This window comes from Rhineura floridana, chromosome 3 (assembly GCF_030035675.1).
Source record: "Rhineura floridana isolate rRhiFlo1 chromosome 3, rRhiFlo1.hap2, whole genome shotgun sequence".
NCBI lineage: Eukaryota > Metazoa > Chordata > Lepidosauria > Squamata > Rhineuridae > Rhineura > Rhineura floridana.
The window spans coordinates 176,275,298-176,293,033 of record NC_084482.1 but is presented as its reverse complement, the minus strand read 5'-3'; the positions used below and the strand labels follow the sequence as shown (position 1 = coordinate 176,293,033).

The following is a 17,736-nucleotide window of genomic DNA, read 5'->3' as shown; positions in this document are numbered from 1 at the left end:
AAATCCACTTATTGAAATTCATTCCCATATTCTTTAATATACTGCAAGTCAGGGCTGTGGAGTCGGCACGCCAAACCTTCGACTCCGACTCCTCTATTTTTCTCCTGTCCAACTCCGACTCCACCCAAAATTGCTTCCAACTCCACAGCCCTGGAAAGGGCTGTAAATGTCTTTTTAAATTGGAAGTTCTCATAGGAGCATTTTTATCACTGCCTGAGTATGCGCTGATCTTGGCATCACAGCATTTGTCTTCATCTGGGTCCTGTGTCATACACTGACACACAAAATGTTTTCCATCTTGAGTTATGGTGAAATGCTCAACTACAGCTGACTTCATGGGAAGCTTCTTTGACATTTTGAATTTATATTTTAAAAAATTTGTCAATCAAAATTTATCTTGAAGCCGGAGTTGGAGTCGGTACATTTCTACTGACTCCAACTCCACCCAAAATTGCTTCCGACTCGGACTCAGACTCCATGACTCCGACTCCACAGCCCTGCTGCAAGTCCTAAGCTATTCTCTTTCTCTCTCTTCAGAGGTGGCAAGTAGCAACTCAACACACCATGCAGTGTAATGCATGTACTCCATATGTAGATACAGCTCATGAATCTCACTGTGCATGAGATGCACCAGTTCTAACATCAGGTGGCACACCAGAGAAGTGAGACCCCCCACTTTCCCTCTCTCTTCTGTATAATATCCAAAGTCACCTCTTACCAGCAAATTGGCTTCTGCCAGGCTCAAGGCATTTCCTGATTATAAAAAAACAACCCACAACCACCCCAACCAAGCCATAGCCAGAAGCCACTGCCACTGCCACACTATTCCATTCCCATCTGATGCAGGAGTGGGAATTAGTATCTACTTCCTTTCTTTTCCTTGTTCCTCTTGGTACACCAATACTTAATGTTACATGCAAACCACCTTTGCAGGACATAGCACAAAGAACTGTACCCCACTTGGTGCATTAGATGCACCAAAGTATCACTGAAAGTTTCCAATCATTTGAGTTTCCTACTGGATGAAATGTGCATTAAGGGCCAAATTTTTGTTCAAGACCATGAATGATTATATGGAAAAGCCTGTAAAATTCACATCTTTTTAAATCATAGTACAATGATACGCTTAACTTTCAAATGCATGACTATACTTTTATTTTGCATTTCGTCATTAAGCATCCAGACAGACATATCCAACCATCTTCTCCAATTGTTCATCAAAACTGAACTTCAATAAACTGAATGAAAAATTGAACACTGCCATTTTTTATTCTCATTGCAGTCCATTATTTATTATTACTGGAAGGACCAGAAAGAAAGAAAAAGTTGCTCCCCCTAAGCAACTCTATTCTTGACAGTACCTTGTTTTATAGGTGGTGGACAAGGTATTTACTAGGGCTGTGCTCCCAATTTGGCCAAGGCCTGAACCAAACCGGGCCTGTTTTGATGTTTTTCACCCTCAGCCAAGCCACAGATTGCTACTGGTCAGATTTGATGACCCAGAATGACCTGGGTCTGTCAGAGGGCGGGGCATGAGGCAGCCACGGCTCTCCTTCCTGCCTGATAAGCCGAGGCAGCGATCCTCCAGGGGTGAGGGTGCTGGTTGCTAAGGGAAAGCCCTTTGCAAAACAACATTGTGCAGGATTGCTCCTCCCTCCACTCATGAGCTGGGGGAACAATCCTCCAGGATCACTCCCTTCTGTTTTTTTACCCTAATTAAACATGAGCCCTGCCCTCCAACTTATTTGGGAGTGGCTCTGAGCTAGGGTGGGTGGTCCCTGGGTCCATCCAGGGTTGGTCAGCCTGATCCCCTCCCCGCTGGATTGGAGCCACAGGGCAGATGGGGGGGTCTGTGCATAGGCCTAGTATTTACAGCAGGGATGAGAAAACTGTTGCCCTCCAGATGTTGTTGGACGTCAACTCCCATTAGCCCTAGCAAGCATGGCCAATGGTGAGAGGAGATGGGAGTAATAGTCAACCAACAAGAGGTTCTTTGTTACAGTTATTTGAAGGTGTCCTCTCTCAAGTAAATTTCTGCATTTTACAAAGTTAACAACACTTTGGTGAGGTTTTTTTAAAAAAACTTGTATAAAACCATTCTGGAATCTACCAGTATAAATTTTTGCTTAACAATGAAGCATACAAACAAATGCAATTTTTTATTTTAAAAAACAGGGCATTTTGAATAGTATTTTTTCCATATGAAAATATGTATCTATTTTTTTTAGAGTTCCTTTCAAGTTCTATAAACATAGCTTTCTCAGACAATTGCCTTGGTCCAAGGAGGGAGAGACTAGTGTCATAATTCACTACATTTTAGGCATCTCTAACTTTACTTTGCAATGCTTCAACTCACAACAGACCTATATGCAAGCTGCTCTTACAGTAATTCATTCCCCACACCCTCAATAGGCAGGAATAGCAAATAGGTCAACACTCTTATCAATTTGCTTAAGATTGTTACAAAACAGAACTTAGTAATATTTATTGTTGTCATTTACATACCACTCAAGCATATACACTTAATATAACACTTTCTTGCTTTTGCATACCAGCCTCTTCCTTGAGACCTTGGGGGGCTGATTCAAGGTGCAACATTTGCTGACCACCTCATTCAGAAAGTCAAGTATTTATCCCATGCAAGTTTGTGCCAACACATTTATCTTGGTGTGTGCGTGTGTGTTTTGTACTCATATTTGCAAGGGACACAAACAAATTTAGTTAAAGGCTGCAAACCCATATACATTTACCTGGGAATGAGTCACATTGATGTTTATATGTATATCTTTAGTAGATATACATAGGATTGTTCCATAAATCATGTTAAATGCACAGTATTTCTATTATTAACAACAGACAACTATAATACTGGTGCCACAGACAGCTAGCTGTATTTAGAGAGTTGCTACTTTGCACTCATGGCACTACAAGCAGCTAGGTAATCGACAGCTCTCTGCCTTGGAATATCCTTATACCCACCCTTCTCTTCTGGGTTCAAAGAACCCAGTGCAACACTGTAACACTGCAGTGCTATCAAACTTGAATGAAAAACTGCCGATAAAATATGCGAGTGAAAAAGTGTAAAAGGAAAATGTTAAGTAACACTAAGGTAAGATTGCTTTAGTAACTTGGGAAAATATGTAAAAACAAATGTATCAAGAAGCCTAAATAGAATGTACTCACTGTTAGAAAACAACAGTCTTGTGGAATCTTAAGACTTCCAAATGTTATTACAATATGAGCCTTCATGGACTAGGTCGCTTCCATACGACCTGTTTACTGAACATCCGTTCTTGTACGTTTTCAGGGAAATTATATGATGTCACATCTAGCAAATGCCATTCTGCACTTTCCAGTGTATTTTCCTGTTACTTTCCTTACTGCAAAAAGACTGTTAGTTTTGTTTGTCTTTAAAGTGAGCTTGTTGCACAAGAGCACCAAATCTACTTTAACTGCACAACCTGAATTTGCTGGTATGCAACTGAATCCCACCCACAAAATAGCAACAGACTGGAAGCACCCCAAAACCCTACAAAAGCTGATGCCAGAATAAAATGTGCTGGTTTTGCTGCACCAGGGGAACACCTCTACCACTCTGGAAAATGTTAGAAAAGGCACACACAAGTCTAGAAGGATACCAGTGTGGTTAACTAGCCAAGTCAAGGAGACTACACAAGTGGAAAGTCTTGTCCAAATTAGGTAAATAAAAGACACAACTCCCTACAAAACAAAACTGGCAACTTGCCTCTGCCTGATTTTTGAGGATCCTTTTCCTTCTTAGCTCCCCATGCCATAGCCCACCCTATTCAGCAGGGTCATCTGACCTTCAGAAGATGATTGGGAGGGACTGGGGGAGCTGCTATGTGGGGAGGAGGCGAGGAAGCCAGCCTCTCCCAGTCCTGCCCCATGCACTTTCCACTGAGTGCAACCCACTGAAACAAGTAATACAGGTTTCTGTATATATTTCAGGAATAGGAAACCAGCCAAAGAGATGACAAAATTTGTAAAAGGACTAAAAACAAATCACCTCTGTTGTCTTTTACCCTATTTGACTTGCTCATGGAACAAGCTAAGTAACACTGACCAAGTACTCTCCATGTTTGTAACTAAGTGGGCAAGGTAAAAATGGGCAGAAATGTAATGTGTGGCAGAGAGGGAGAAGCACAGCTGGCAAAACAATGGGTTGGTATATGCGAGAGACAATACATCTTCATCTTCAGCATTTACTATGATGTAAATAAGTATTATTACAAGTATTCACACAGATATATCTAATGAAGTCAACGGGACCTGCTTCCAAATGAATGAGCTTAGAATTGGAGTGTGTTAAAACATGTACACATGGTCGTATTGTTTTTGAGGCACCACTACAGTGCAACCACAATATGAAATGTTAAATTATTTTAAAGCTTTAAATATAAACATTGTTCATGTATAAAGGATTAAGTTATAGAAAATGTTTGCATGTAAAAAAAAATATATATGCACAGTAACACATTTCTATGCAGTGCCTAGTTTAGCTGCCCTCCCCCTCAGTTTTCAAACCTTACAGCAGGACTGTTTAAAATACAGGGACTATAAAAATGAGCACACCCTACTTCCTCTCCAGAAAAAGTATTCCTATCATGCACAGCACAGTAGTTCTGAAATTCAGAGTTTACCAGTAGGGAGAGAGCAATATGACATTTGCTACACAATGGTGCACTGGGAAGGGGGGCAGTCATTTGCTATGTTAGTTAATTACAATTGCACATAACAAATCTAAATTTGAAATGGATGGGCATAGCAACAGAAACAAAAACAAGATGAGGAAGCAAGTTAGGGTTGCTTTAAAACCTTCAGGAATGAGAATATGCTGGGGCCAAACTACAAGTTATGATAAACACACTTTTTTAAAAGCATGCTTAAACTGGTCACTTTTATTTTGACAAAAAAGCAGCCACGGGGCCCTGGCTCCATAATGTGGTTTCAATTTGGATCAGGGCCCTGTTCTGGCTTCTTACCAAAACCCTACATACCCCCAAAGTTTGCCCCCTGGAGGCTCTGTGGCTTACTTTTCTTCAAAATAAATGTGACCAGCTTAAGAATGCTTTTTAAAAATCATGGTATATGTACTGTGTAGTTTGGCTTCCCAGATTCTGCTTTTCTTGCCCCAATTCCCATTCAAAACCCGTAGGAGTTCAGTTGGATTCTCTTTTCTTGGTCACTCTTAGTGCTGCGGAGTGCCTTGCAAAAACAGAACAGGGAGTGCAAGCCTATACAAGTCTGCTCTGAAGTCTCACTGAATTCAATGGGATGTACTCCCAATTAAATGTGTATAGGATTTCAAAGTAGGGAGTAGGAAACACGGGATCCAATGCATTTATTTTTAACTCCACAATTTTAAAGCAACAGTTGCCCTTTCAAGCAATAAGGGAGGCAACCCTAAAATAAACAGGAGGAAAGTAGTGCAACCATTAAGTCATCGTAATAAATAGATCTTGCATAATGCAAATTTCTCAAGTAAAATTAGGAAGAGAATTGACAGTAAGAAAATTAAAAATACAGAAACACGGGGGGGGGGGACCATAGAGGAAGGTCCGCAGCTCTGTGGCAGAGCATCTGCCTTGCATGCAGAAGACCCTAAATTCAATCCCTGGCATCTCCAGGTAGCGCTGGGAAAGACTCCTTGTCTGAAACCCCAGAGAGCCACTACCAGTCAGTTTAGACAATACTGAGCTAGATGGACTAGGGGTCTGACTCAGTATAAGACACTTCCTATGTTCCTATAACATACAACTTCTATTCCTTTAGCCTATTCCCTTCATGAAAAAAAAATGATTGTACATCAAAACTGCTTACATTTTATATATTGCAGTATTAAAAATACCCTGTGAAACCTGATAATTGACCTATAATTCCTCATGTTTTCTCCTAAATGGCCATTTGGAATGTTGCGATACATGATCAGCTGCCAAAAGCACCAGGCGAACGAATTCTTCCACATTGAAGGCGTAATTTGTAAACTTTGGGTGTTTTCCCAATGTTGGATGATGCCCCTGAAGAAAAGGGAGTTAAAATGGTTTTAAGGAAGCAAGCAAGTCAGCTTTTTCACTGGAAAACAAGCAGCAAATTGAGTAAGTATTTTAATTCATAACCACTGATTTATCGATCCACCCTCAAGCAACAGTGTCAGTGTGAAAACACCTCACAGCAGCGCTACTGATAGTCTGAACTAATGGCCAATTAATTTCATTTCTCTTCCTCCTCCAGCTAGTAATATAAAATGATTCCTTAATCAGAGCAGAGAATTTAATTTAGGCCGAAGCAGCAGAATCATATTTCATGTAGAAGGACTGAGAAGGGAAAAACATTTTTTAACAACAATTTAAAACAACAACTAAAACTGTAGTGCTTTCCATCCCACTCACTACCTCATCCTGGGGGAACACTTTATCCTTCTTTTGCCAGGTGATGTAATGGACACCTCTCAGCCTTGCAAGGTCTAAATAGCAGCGTTCATCTTCACAATTGTACCTAGAGAGATACAGAAATGATGGGGATTCATTAGCAAAGGAGCAGTTGTCTTCTCTAGTGCTTGTCTTCTCCTGCATGGAACAAAAGGCAGAATCGTTTTACTGGCAAATGGAAACGAACAGGAAGAGGCTTTTCCTGCTATAGCATTTCTCCAAAGGCAACTAGGGTCAGGAGAGGCAAGGATCTAAATCGTCTTTATACTTCAGATTTGTTTCAGAATTTCCTGCATCTAGTATTCAATGCTTTACGTTAGGGATGAAGTGACACATTCAAGCTATCAACAGGGGTATAGTTGTCATGGATCTCAGGGGGTGTTAGACCCCTTACTTTTTTTTGAGAGCAGGCACCTATGTTTCCAGCATCTATGAGACAATCAGCATGAAAGGGTGGTGTGAGACCCTGAGAAGAGTCTTCTAACATGCTTTCTTGTACTTTCCTGATTGGAGCCAATCAGAGTGAAAGGAGGTGAGCCAGTTACTGAGGAGACACTTCTCAGCAGCTAACACTCTCCCCTTTCATGCTTATTGACTCCTAGGCTATGTGTTGTGGGAGAAGGAATTAAAAATGATATCATTCTCAACCCAGCAGCAAAAAAAAAGGGTGTGTGTGTGGCTGTGACTAACGTGAAGGGACCCTGCACTTCTGAATTTGCCACTACACTACTGGCTATCAAGCAGATTTCCTTCTCCCCCTTTACCACACTACTGAACTAGATGCCTAGGGAGGCCTGTCAGGAATTAATATTGGCATGCTGATGATGTATGATTATTTTTATCATCATCACCATCATAATCCTGGACTCCCAACAGTTAAGGGCCTTGTAAATTAATACAAGAACTTTGAACTGGATGTTACTGGGTCAAGTTTGTAGGCCAACAACTACATAAATCTCTGGTAACATGAAGTTACAGTTCATAGGTCAATAATTTAGATAAAACTGGGCCTTAATCCCTAAATCTAGGGTTCAGCTGCCACCATAGCTCCCTTCTTCACTATAGGTGGGGTAAATCACTGGGGTTTTTTTTCCTGATTTGTCCTGGGGTTTTCCCAGGTCTTCACATCTCTATTCGCACCCAGGGGCCAAATGTGGCTCACCAGGACTTTCCTCAAACACACCCCAGTCCTAGGCCACAGCTCTCACAGGCTCTACTCCATGCCCTCATTGAGTGGATCATGTATTTGAAATTTGACACTTCTTTTTGGCTTGGATGAAGGATGGAGAAGGGGGGTGTATATAGAAACCTCCAACTTTTGTGAAGCTGGAATGTAGCCTGTAGTACACAGCTAAGAGTCACTTCTGCTTTTCTGCCACTTTTTGCCTTGCCTACAACCACTTTGGCCCTGCCCACCACCTGCATGAAGCCTCCAGAAGGTTGCCCATGAGGAAATATGGAACTTGGGCTCAAAGGGGCTCCCCACCCCATCCTAGGAGGAAGAGAAAGATGGTACACTTTCTTCGGTTTCTCTTCTGCACCATGGGTGATTATTTCAAACAATAAAGGTCCTTTCTCAGCAGTATCAAAGTGACCTAGCAATAGTTCCTGTATAGCAGAAATCAATGATTTTAAGAAGTATAATATGCTGCAGTTAAAATGGCCTTAAAATAATTTACTGCTGCACCGCTGAAGATGCCAGTGAGAGGAATGGTGATGAGCGAAGCTAGACCTGCCATACACATTTTCAAAGCAACAAGCAATAATCCAAATGGCAAACCTAGCCATGTCCTCATGGGCACATTTTAGGACTGTGCATCAGATTCAGCCAAATCCCAAACTGGGCCAATTTGTGCCCTGTCCAGAATCAGGTTGAGACAGCTACAAATCACTACAGAGTGGGTCCGGTCAACCTGAATAAATCTGTAGCAATTTGTGCCTGTAGCTCAAAACAGTGTCTCAAAGAGCCAGACAGATGTCTTCAAATTCTTGCAGTTATTAGTTACACCACCATATAAGGAGAATGCCAGGATGGGGGGAGGGAGAGGGGAAGGGGAGCTGGACTTTGCTCAATGAGTGCTGCAGGACTAGAATTTCACCCCACCCAACACTCTCTAATCAGTGCTTGGAGGAAGAGCTGATGAAATTCTGTCTCTCAGAAAGAGTGTGGTGGAGTTTGGTACCATTTGCTCAGAATGTATTTTGTTTCCTCCCCAGTACCCTAACCGGCCTTATACCTGCGTGTCCAATCCAGATTTATAAATTGGGTCCTCGGATTGGGTGGAGGACATGCACAGCACTAGTGTGTTTACATTGAGAAAATAATACAGAGGCCAGAAAGTCCTAGTGAGAAATTGTTCTTTATGAGAAACCTTTATATAACGTGAGTTGGCATCAACAGGTTTTGCCCTGGGGCAAGGAGTCAAACTAGAAGATCTTAAAAACCTGTTTAGTTCTAAAATAGGTTAGAGGTTGGATTTAGCCTGGAGGCTTTCAGCTGCCAACCTCTGTCCAATCAAGGCCAACAAACAGAGTTGTCATGCTCTACTTGGGTAAAGATCAAGGAATGCTTCTTCAACTGTATGACCAAGGTAAATTCAAGAGCTACTGTGATAGAAAGAGAAGACACCATCTCGCTTTCTGTGACATGCATTTGCTTAAAAGCACAGATTAGAAGCCCTCTTTGGCGCAGAAAATGGCAACTGTATCTTTATATAAATACACAAAAGACGATATTAACCATACAAGTCCATGGAGGCTTACAGTTCAAAGATGACAGCCCAGTCTGGCAGAAAGAGAAGGTGGGTAAGTCCTGCACCATGCATTCCAATGAATATATCAGAATTGTATGTTATTTTCAGTTGTTCCTTAAATTTGAGCTCCCTAGAGAAAACATATAAGAATGGTTCTAACATGTGGATGAAGGAGTAGTACAATAGATCATCATTCACAGATAGCTCAAGAATATGGCAAAGATATCCTACTGGATGGGGGGAAAATGAGCTACACATCAAGATCTTAGAACAGCATATTGCAGCACTGGAGAAATTAAAAGTCTGCCTTGCAAATGGACCCAGTTAGGAGTTTTAGTGTCCGGCGTTTATTTTGAGACGTTTACATTATTAAAACAGTATTATCTAATATCCATGAGTAGCCTTAATATCAAGAATGCAAAACTGTTTCATCGTTCTTAAATTTGCAGAACATTGCAAACCCCCTTACATCAGGTTGGGAAGGGATTGGAGTAGTTGGAGGTGTCTCTCTGCCTAGCAATTCTGGTTCAGCCAGCCACTCAATGTGTAGGTGACCCACTGGCAAGACTGTTGCCGGCAGGAGCCAGCAGAAAGCCATGAAATGGGTGTTCTGAGGGCAGGGAGGAAGCTGGGCTGAGTCAGCCCATGATCAGCTGAATCATGAGCCAATCTCATTACCATCATGCAACAGCACTGGCCCCACTCCTGCGCCAATTATCCTACCCCGCCCCCACTCACCATACCTGCTGGGAGCAGCAGGGGTACAGATGTGGCAGCACCCCCATCATTCTGTAGAGCCTTGCCAGCAGGAGAGGGTACTTGGATTGCACACTACGATTCTTATAGTGTATTCTTATGCATGTTTGTAAGTACTAATAATATGTTCAATGGGGCTTACTCTCTAGTCCAGTAAGCGTGCTTAAGACTGCAAAAGTTCCAATGATTTCAGTAGGAATGTACTCACAAGTAACTGGTTTGTATCCAATGGCGGCTTTACACTAGCAGAAGGCACTTCTGTAGGTGCAAGTTGCCTAATCCCCCATACCAACTGCAGTCCTCTGTGGCTACTCTTGGGGTTTAGGTGATCTTCTGGAACAGCATGGGAAATGGCACAGAGGGCTGCAGTAGGTAAACGGTAATCTGACAAAACTGAGTACCTCACCTTGTGCGAACATAAGCATGTTCTGCTAGTGCAAAGCCCCATTGGATACAACCCATCGTCCAGGTACAGAAAGGTAAAACTCACTTATGAACAGCTGCTAACCTGCTACTCCTTACAGGTGCACTTACTTGTACTTGTAATTCACTATTCGGATGTCAAATAATGAGAGTGTTTTCAAAGCATTGGCAAGCTAGGAAGGGAGGAAAAAAGCAACATTTTTGAGTGATATTAATATAACTATTTTTATATTTCCCTCCAATTCCCTGTATCCAGAATGGTTGCCATGTGCCATCCTATATGGATGCCTTTAGTTCAGAGAAAGTAATCTAACCTCGTTTTGGTTTAGTATCTTCCTGTATTCCGTACTTCGGGCAAGTATTGTAACTCTGATTTTCCCATCCTGTTGAAAAATAAAAAAGTAACAAAATTAATCCATTTGCAAGTTGAGGAGGAGAAAGACCAGCTGACTGACAACAAATAAATTAGTGGCCTTAATGTAAAAACAATTAGCAGAGTGATTAAAATGTCTTTTCCTTTTAATCACCTCATTTATATCACACACAGGAGAGCCACACATTCCTTAAGAGGAGCCTTAAAACAGATTATGATGTGCACTCTCTGTCCATCCTCCTTCCCAAACAGACTACCTCATCACCATATGCCACTGCAGAATCTGAAAAGTAGCAGACACAAACAGTCTGCTTTATATCTAGATAAATAATGGGGGAGGGAAAAAAAGATTTGACAACCTAACAAGGTTGTTATTTTCCTTCACAATTTAAAAATCCATTGAACCCTCAGGGGTAAATTGTGTAATATGAGAGGGAGGAGGGAGGGAGGGAGGGAGAGAGAGAGAGAATTACAAGGTTTAACTGCATGACACCTATTAATATCAGCAGGAAATGAGAAGCAAATGGGTGCACAGAGCTTGAAATCATAGCCCTTGTGGTAAACATGCAGTATATTTTAAATAACTCAAAAGCTGCTAGATTGATTTTACCCCACAGTGTACACCCTGTAAGAAAACACCCACCCACACCAAGTAATAGTCCTATTAATGGAGAGCCAGTATCTTCCTGTGGATTAAGATGTTGGACAAGAAGCAAACTTCACCCCCTGATTCAGCCAAAGATTTACTGGGTTGCTCTCCTGGGCTTGATATTGATGGAAGATTTCTGGCAGCACCAAGCAAATCATGAAACTGTGGAATTGGCTCTAGAGTTCAGAGCAATGTCTTCTGTCTTAACGAAGAGAAAGAATCTGTTGGTATGAAAAAGCTAATGGACATTGATCACCATGCATGTACAAGTTGTGGTACAGAATTCACAAGCATCATGGGGCAATAGTAATCTTTTTCATTTTTTAATTCTTTACATTCCCTTCATCATAGCAAAAAAGCTTTTATTTGTTGGTAAGAATGCACACTGTAGAGAAGCCAGTGAAAAGAGGAGTTCTTACCACTACAATGAAACTTCAGATTGTGAGTATCAGAAAAAGACAACTACAAATGCTCAAGTTATGACACAGGCAGAATTTGAAGCAAGGGCTGCAGGAGAGGAGGCACATGCAAATTCAATTTCATTTGGGATTCTTACAAAAGAACATACTGTATCTCTAATACCTTGGGTCCTTCTTGTGTGACATTTAATCTGTGTAACACATGCTGGGAAAAGGCTCTAAATAATCCTGTACCGTGACAGCTGGAGATCTGAAATCAGAGCGGACATATAGGAATAAAATGTACTCAATTTTTCTGCAGTAATAAAAAACCCAGAAAAGCTTTTATGCATTAAAACCTTTCTACCTTATGTACCTAGTTATGAAATTCAGAAATGTTATTCAAGATTTTTTTTAAAAAAAATGGGGGAAAATCTATCAGATTTACTCACCAATGGTGTATTATAAAATAAGCCGTACCTCATTCGAGGCAACAATGTAAATACTGCTTCTTTGAAGCATACCTGGAAAGGAAGATCATTAACAAGTTACAGCAGAACTCCTAATGTATAATTAAAAGAGGTGAATATAAAGCAGGACCTATTAATATTGCAACAGAATTCAGATCACAGCACCAATCTGAGCCCTCCTTGTGTTGTGTTGAAAAAAGCGGCTGAAATAAAAATAATATTTGACACAAAGACCAAAGAATGTAGGATGAGAAAACTTTTTAAATGGGGGGCAGGGTGGCAATTTTAGAGAAGCAAACCATGATGGGCTACATGACAAAAAGAGAAGGAAAAACTGAAAGCTGCAGGCACAAGAAAAATGTGGCTGACAATGGCACCTTGCCATTGGTGGTAACAGGGCCTATATTTCATGTCTCTACAGCAGATACATACAGCTATAATTCCAGAGTTACCTGGGAAGAGGGATTGATTTGTTAAGTCACTATGAGAACTGTAGCTCTGTGAGGGAAATAAGGGTCTCCTAGCAACTCTCAGCACCCTTAACAAATTATCCAGAATGTACAGAAATAGTACAGATGTAGCTTTACCATGATGAATGGAAATCTTAACATTCTACAGACAGGGTGGGGAACAACTGGTCTGTAGGCCTAGTTAGGCCCGCTGAAGCTCCCCATTTGGCTTGTCAGAACATTTTCGCCACACCATGGCCACCTGCCAATCATCTGATGTCATATATATATATGAGGAGAGGGCAGGTAAAAAGGCAGCTGGGCCAGGCCAAAAGGTGCTTCTGAAGCACAAATCAGTGGATCATCAGTGCTTCAGAAGCCACACACACACTGTTTCTGAGGTCCAAAGCCAGTGCAGGTCTCTTTACTAACCCCTTATAAAAAGACTTGTATAGTGCTTTGAAGTGCTGACAATGAGCACACTGGGCATACAAAGAACCTTTCTGCTGTGCTCTTAAGTCCCAATGATCAGCTGATTAGGCTTGCAAGGAACCCTGTGGTGTGCTTTGAAGTCCACCCCAAAATTGGTGAGGCTTCAGAGTACTGCATCTCCTGAAGTCTTTGTGATGTCAGGCGATTGACAGGTGGGCAGCCCAGCCCACACATCAGATTTGGACAGAGGGGAAAGAGGAAATAAGAATCTGGCCCACTGGCCAGATCCAGTTCCCCACCCTTATTCTACAGGCTTGCTGGAATGGTTGCATAATGGACAAGGTTATTGGTCAGGGAAAAGCCAGATAAGAATAAGCCCTTATATACAAACTGCTGAGGGGCATCTATGTTTGCTGTTTGCAATAGACTAAAAATCTTACAGTGCCTTACAAAAACTAGCAAATTTATTGTGACAGGTTTTTGCACCCACAGACATCTTTGGCACAAGAAATTTGTTAAACTTTTAAAGTGCCAAAGGACACATCTTCCCCAGTTTTATAAACCATGATTTATCAAGCTGGGAATGTGCAACAGACTCCTCTCTTGACCATTTCCTCCCGTACTGCCAGTTTCAAAGTTTCATGCCTGGTTTGCATGAAACAAAGTTTTGTGTTATGCCTGAAATGGGTAAATCTGGTTTAATGTTGGTTAATTAATCAGTATCATAAACCAAGATCAGAGCACGGCTTATGGAGGAAAATAATCTGAATCTGGCAACTGACAATTTACAAACTCATAAAACTTTACTATGAATTTCATCACTGCAGCTATAGCAGTCAGTGGTAGTTTTAAAGTCCCAGATATATTAGATACCACAATCACAAAACTGAACCAAACACACAGACTTTTGGTATAGCTAAAGAATACCATGCACCAGCAGTAAAAAGCAAAATAGTATCCCATACTCTCTTTGAATCATATGATTTCAAATGTATTATATCGTAGTCTGTAAATGCCTTCCATGTTTCACTGAACAGGTCTCCATATCCATAGGCACTCTAGGCAAAAAAACAAATGCAAGCACCAAGTTAAGTTTTTAGTTGGAAACAACTGATAAATTATTTTCAGATTGTTCAGGCTTTTACATAGCTCTACTACTTTAAGGCTCTAATCCTAAGTACACTTACTAGACCAGGGCAGGGGAGCCTGTGGCCCTTCAGAGGTTGTTGGTCTACAAATGCCATCATCCTCGACCTTTGGCCATGTTGACTGGGAGTGGTGGGAATTGGAGCCTAACAACATCTGGAGGATTACACGTTCCCCTGTACTAGGGACAGAGATGTGAAGGTCTGGGGAAAAAACCAGAAAAATTCAGAAAAAAATATTTTTTCCATTTTTTTCCAAAGCCTTTTTTTGTTTTGTTTTTCTGAAAAATTGAAAAAAAAGAAGAAATGGATTATGGAATGTTTTATTTTAGCATGATGAATAAAACGTTTCATTGAATCTTGGTTCCCCCCTCTCTTTTCTCAGTTCTTTTTATGTGAATGGATGGTTTATATCTGCTTGACACTGTGGAGGACTAGCGGAGACATAAATAATTTTCTTTGTTATTAATGTTGATGGTTTCCTCTTTTTTTAAAATTGTTTTTTGCTTGCTCCTCATAGACTGGGAAAACGAAAGAGGTTTCTTACAGTCCAGGTGTTCCTTATAGTTCAGGATCTTGTAGATCCGTTTGTTCCAAAAAAAGTAAAAAGTTATTTATTTATTTATTATTTCATTTAGCAGGAGCCCAGGGTGGCAAACAAAAGCATTAAAAACACTTTAAAACGTCATAAAAACAGACTTTACAATACATTAAAACAAAACATCTTTAAAAACATTTTTTTAAAAGCTTCCAAGACACCTTTAAAAAAAGGTTAAAAACATATTGTTTTAAAAGAAAGGTTTAAAAACATATTAAAAAGCAATTCCAACACAGATGCAGACTGCGTAAGGTCTCAACTTAAAAGACTTGTTGAAAGAGGAAAGTCTTCAATAGGCACCAAAAAGATAACAGAGACGGTGCCTGTCTAATATTTAAGGGGAGGGAATTCCACAGTGCCGCCACAGTAAAGGTCTGTTTCCTATGTTGTGCAGAACGGATCTCCTGATAAGATGGTATCTGCAAGAGGTCCTCACCTGCAGAGCGCAGTGATGGACTAGGTATATAAGGGATAAAACGGTCTTTCAGGTATCCTGATCCCAAGCTGTATAGGGCTTTATACATCAAAACTAGAACCTTGAACTTTTTAATTAAAAAAGTAAATTCAATTTGTAATAATTGTTTGAATAAAATGTGCTTTTAATATACCAAATGTGATAATTTTATGCCAAACCAACTTTTACATAATTACATTTTATGTTCCTGAAGTAACAAAGTGACTTTCAATCTGTAAAAAGTGCTAATATTGCATTTTTCAATTTTTCCAAAAATTGGTTTTTTCCATGGCTTCAAAATTTCCGGAAATTTTACATCTCTTAACTAGGGAGCATCGCCACTGAGATCAATGGAACTTACTCCTGAGTAAACACACATAGAATTGACCTCAAAGTCTCTATGCTCATTAGCATGGTGCTCCCTTTGTTTCCCAGCATTAAAAGTATAAATCCTTTTATACAAACTTGTGCTGGTATCTGAAAGGGCGACATACATCATGAGATTTACTGCTATGCTCTACCCACTTTTGCCTCTGTCCCCGCCCAATCATGTGGCCCTCAGGAGGTTGCCCATAAGGGAATATGGCCCCTGGACAATAAAAGCTTCTCCAGCCCTACCATACACATATATTTACTGCATACCTTGCCCAATTTTCACAATTTTGTACCTTGCCATTGTTTGTTTGTAAACATGCTGGATGCATATTTCCCACGGAGTGCCTGCTTTGTTTCACACACTTAAAAAGACACTAATGTTTAGCAAGGATGGTAATTTTGTACTAGCCAAAAGCTACATGCATTACATAAAAAAAGCACCACCACCACTCTTAAGCAAATTTAAACACTTGGCACCACCATCTGGTCATGTAAGGAATTAAAGTATTTCTTTTGGTACAGCACAGAAGAATTCACAGTTACTACAGAAAAATAGCACATTCTTAATAAAAAAAAGAGTATGGTGAGAACCCAGCGATATGCAGTTCATAGTCCTAGAATACTAGTTGGGCTGGGTAAGGATGAAACCAGCAGTACTGCTTGTTGTGCCAAGGATCAGCATCAGCAGTAACCAAAGCACTGATTTCCTGGAGGTTCTGCTACATGTACTACTGCTTCCCTTAATGCAGGGGTGGCTAACCTGTGGCCCTACAAATGTTGTTGGACTCCAGCTCCCATCATCTCTGACCACTGGCCATGCTGGCTAGGGCTGATGGGAGTTGTAGTTGGATATATATATATATATATATATATATATATATATATATATATATATATATATATATATATATATATATACACATCTTACAGGAAAAGACATGGATAGACTAGGCAGCTTCTGTAGAGGAAAAACAACAACATATAGATATAGGAAAGTAGCAAAGATGACATGAAAAGGAAAAGCTTTGCCCACTACCTGGCTTTGCTATTATTTGGCTTGTAAAGTAGTGGTTAAGGTGCTGGACTACGACCTGGGAGACCAGGGTTTGAATCCCCACACAGCCATGAAGCGCACTGGGTGACCTTGGGCCAGTCATTGCCTTTCAGCCTCATGAAAACCCTATTCATAGGGTCGCCATAAGTTGGAATCAACTTGAAGGCAGTCCATTTCCATTTTAAAGGAAATACCCAGCAAACGCTGCTGGTAAGGACACCTACTAAAAGCGTGTGAGCGTTTCCTACAACTATCCAGTAGATGGCAGGAATTCACATAGTTTTATTGAATCTGAATAGTCAGTGACAGAAGAGGAGGGTGAGAGATTGGTAGCAAGGAAAAGAAAAGCAGTTATTATCTAACAAACAGGAAACTACAGGCATATAATCCTACCCTGCAGGATATTCATATGACTATTATACACAGAAATACATACAGAGCCAAATGGACTTTAAAATGTTGGTCTAATAGTGAGTCATGGGTAGGGATGGACAGATGGGTCAATTTTGGTTCTCTCCATTTCTCATTTTTCTAGACTTAAATTCAATTTTGCAGCAATTTGTGTTTTATTACAAAATCCTCATGAAAGTTCTTCAGCATTTGTGTGAATTTCTTCTAATAAACACATTTTCGTCTGCAGTTTTGACAAACACATTTTGTCAAGCAATTTCTCCTAACATGACGCATTTTCATATGCTGTTTCACAAATACGTTCATTTTTATGCACACTTTCCCCCTATATGTGCATTTTTGTAATATTGGTTGGAGAACTGCATTGCAAAATTTGGATAGCTGCAAATTTCGAAGGATGGCTGCGTTTTGGTTTTCTTAGCGTTTCGGAAAGTGCAAATTTGATCAATACGGCTTGTAATGCAAACTGAATTGGACGTCTCCCCCATCCCTAATCATGGGTAGTCCCCTACACTTACACCATAAGGGAAGGGGGAATAGCCATGTC

At 40.6% G+C, this 17,736-nt stretch overlaps 1 protein-coding gene across 5 annotated transcripts in view; it reads right to left on the bottom strand.

The window, feature by feature from the left end:
- Nucleotides 1–476: 476 nt before the first annotated feature.
- EOGT (EGF domain specific O-linked N-acetylglucosamine transferase) overlaps nt 477–17,736 on the bottom strand; it is a 41,628-nt gene continuing 24,368 nt past the window's right edge. For 4 of the 5 annotated variants that reach the window (XM_061618669.1, XM_061618672.1, XM_061618670.1 and 1 more), the window contains 8 exons: nt 14,118–14,210; nt 12,254–12,325; nt 11,986–12,072; nt 10,696–10,764; nt 10,493–10,554; nt 9,213–9,332; nt 6,414–6,516; nt 477–6,038 (listed from right to left, as the gene is read on the bottom strand). In XM_061618669.1, the coding sequence (XP_061474653.1) occupies nt 5,892–6,038; nt 6,414–6,516; nt 9,213–9,332; nt 10,493–10,554; nt 10,696–10,764; nt 11,986–12,072; nt 12,254–12,325; nt 14,118–14,210 (753 nt within the window). In that variant the 3' untranslated portion in view covers nt 477–5,891. The remainder of the gene's footprint in view (nt 6,039–6,413; nt 6,517–9,212; nt 9,333–10,492; nt 10,555–10,695; nt 10,765–11,985; nt 12,073–12,253; nt 12,326–14,117; nt 14,211–17,736) is intronic. The other variant, XM_061618673.1, reaches the window with a different exon arrangement.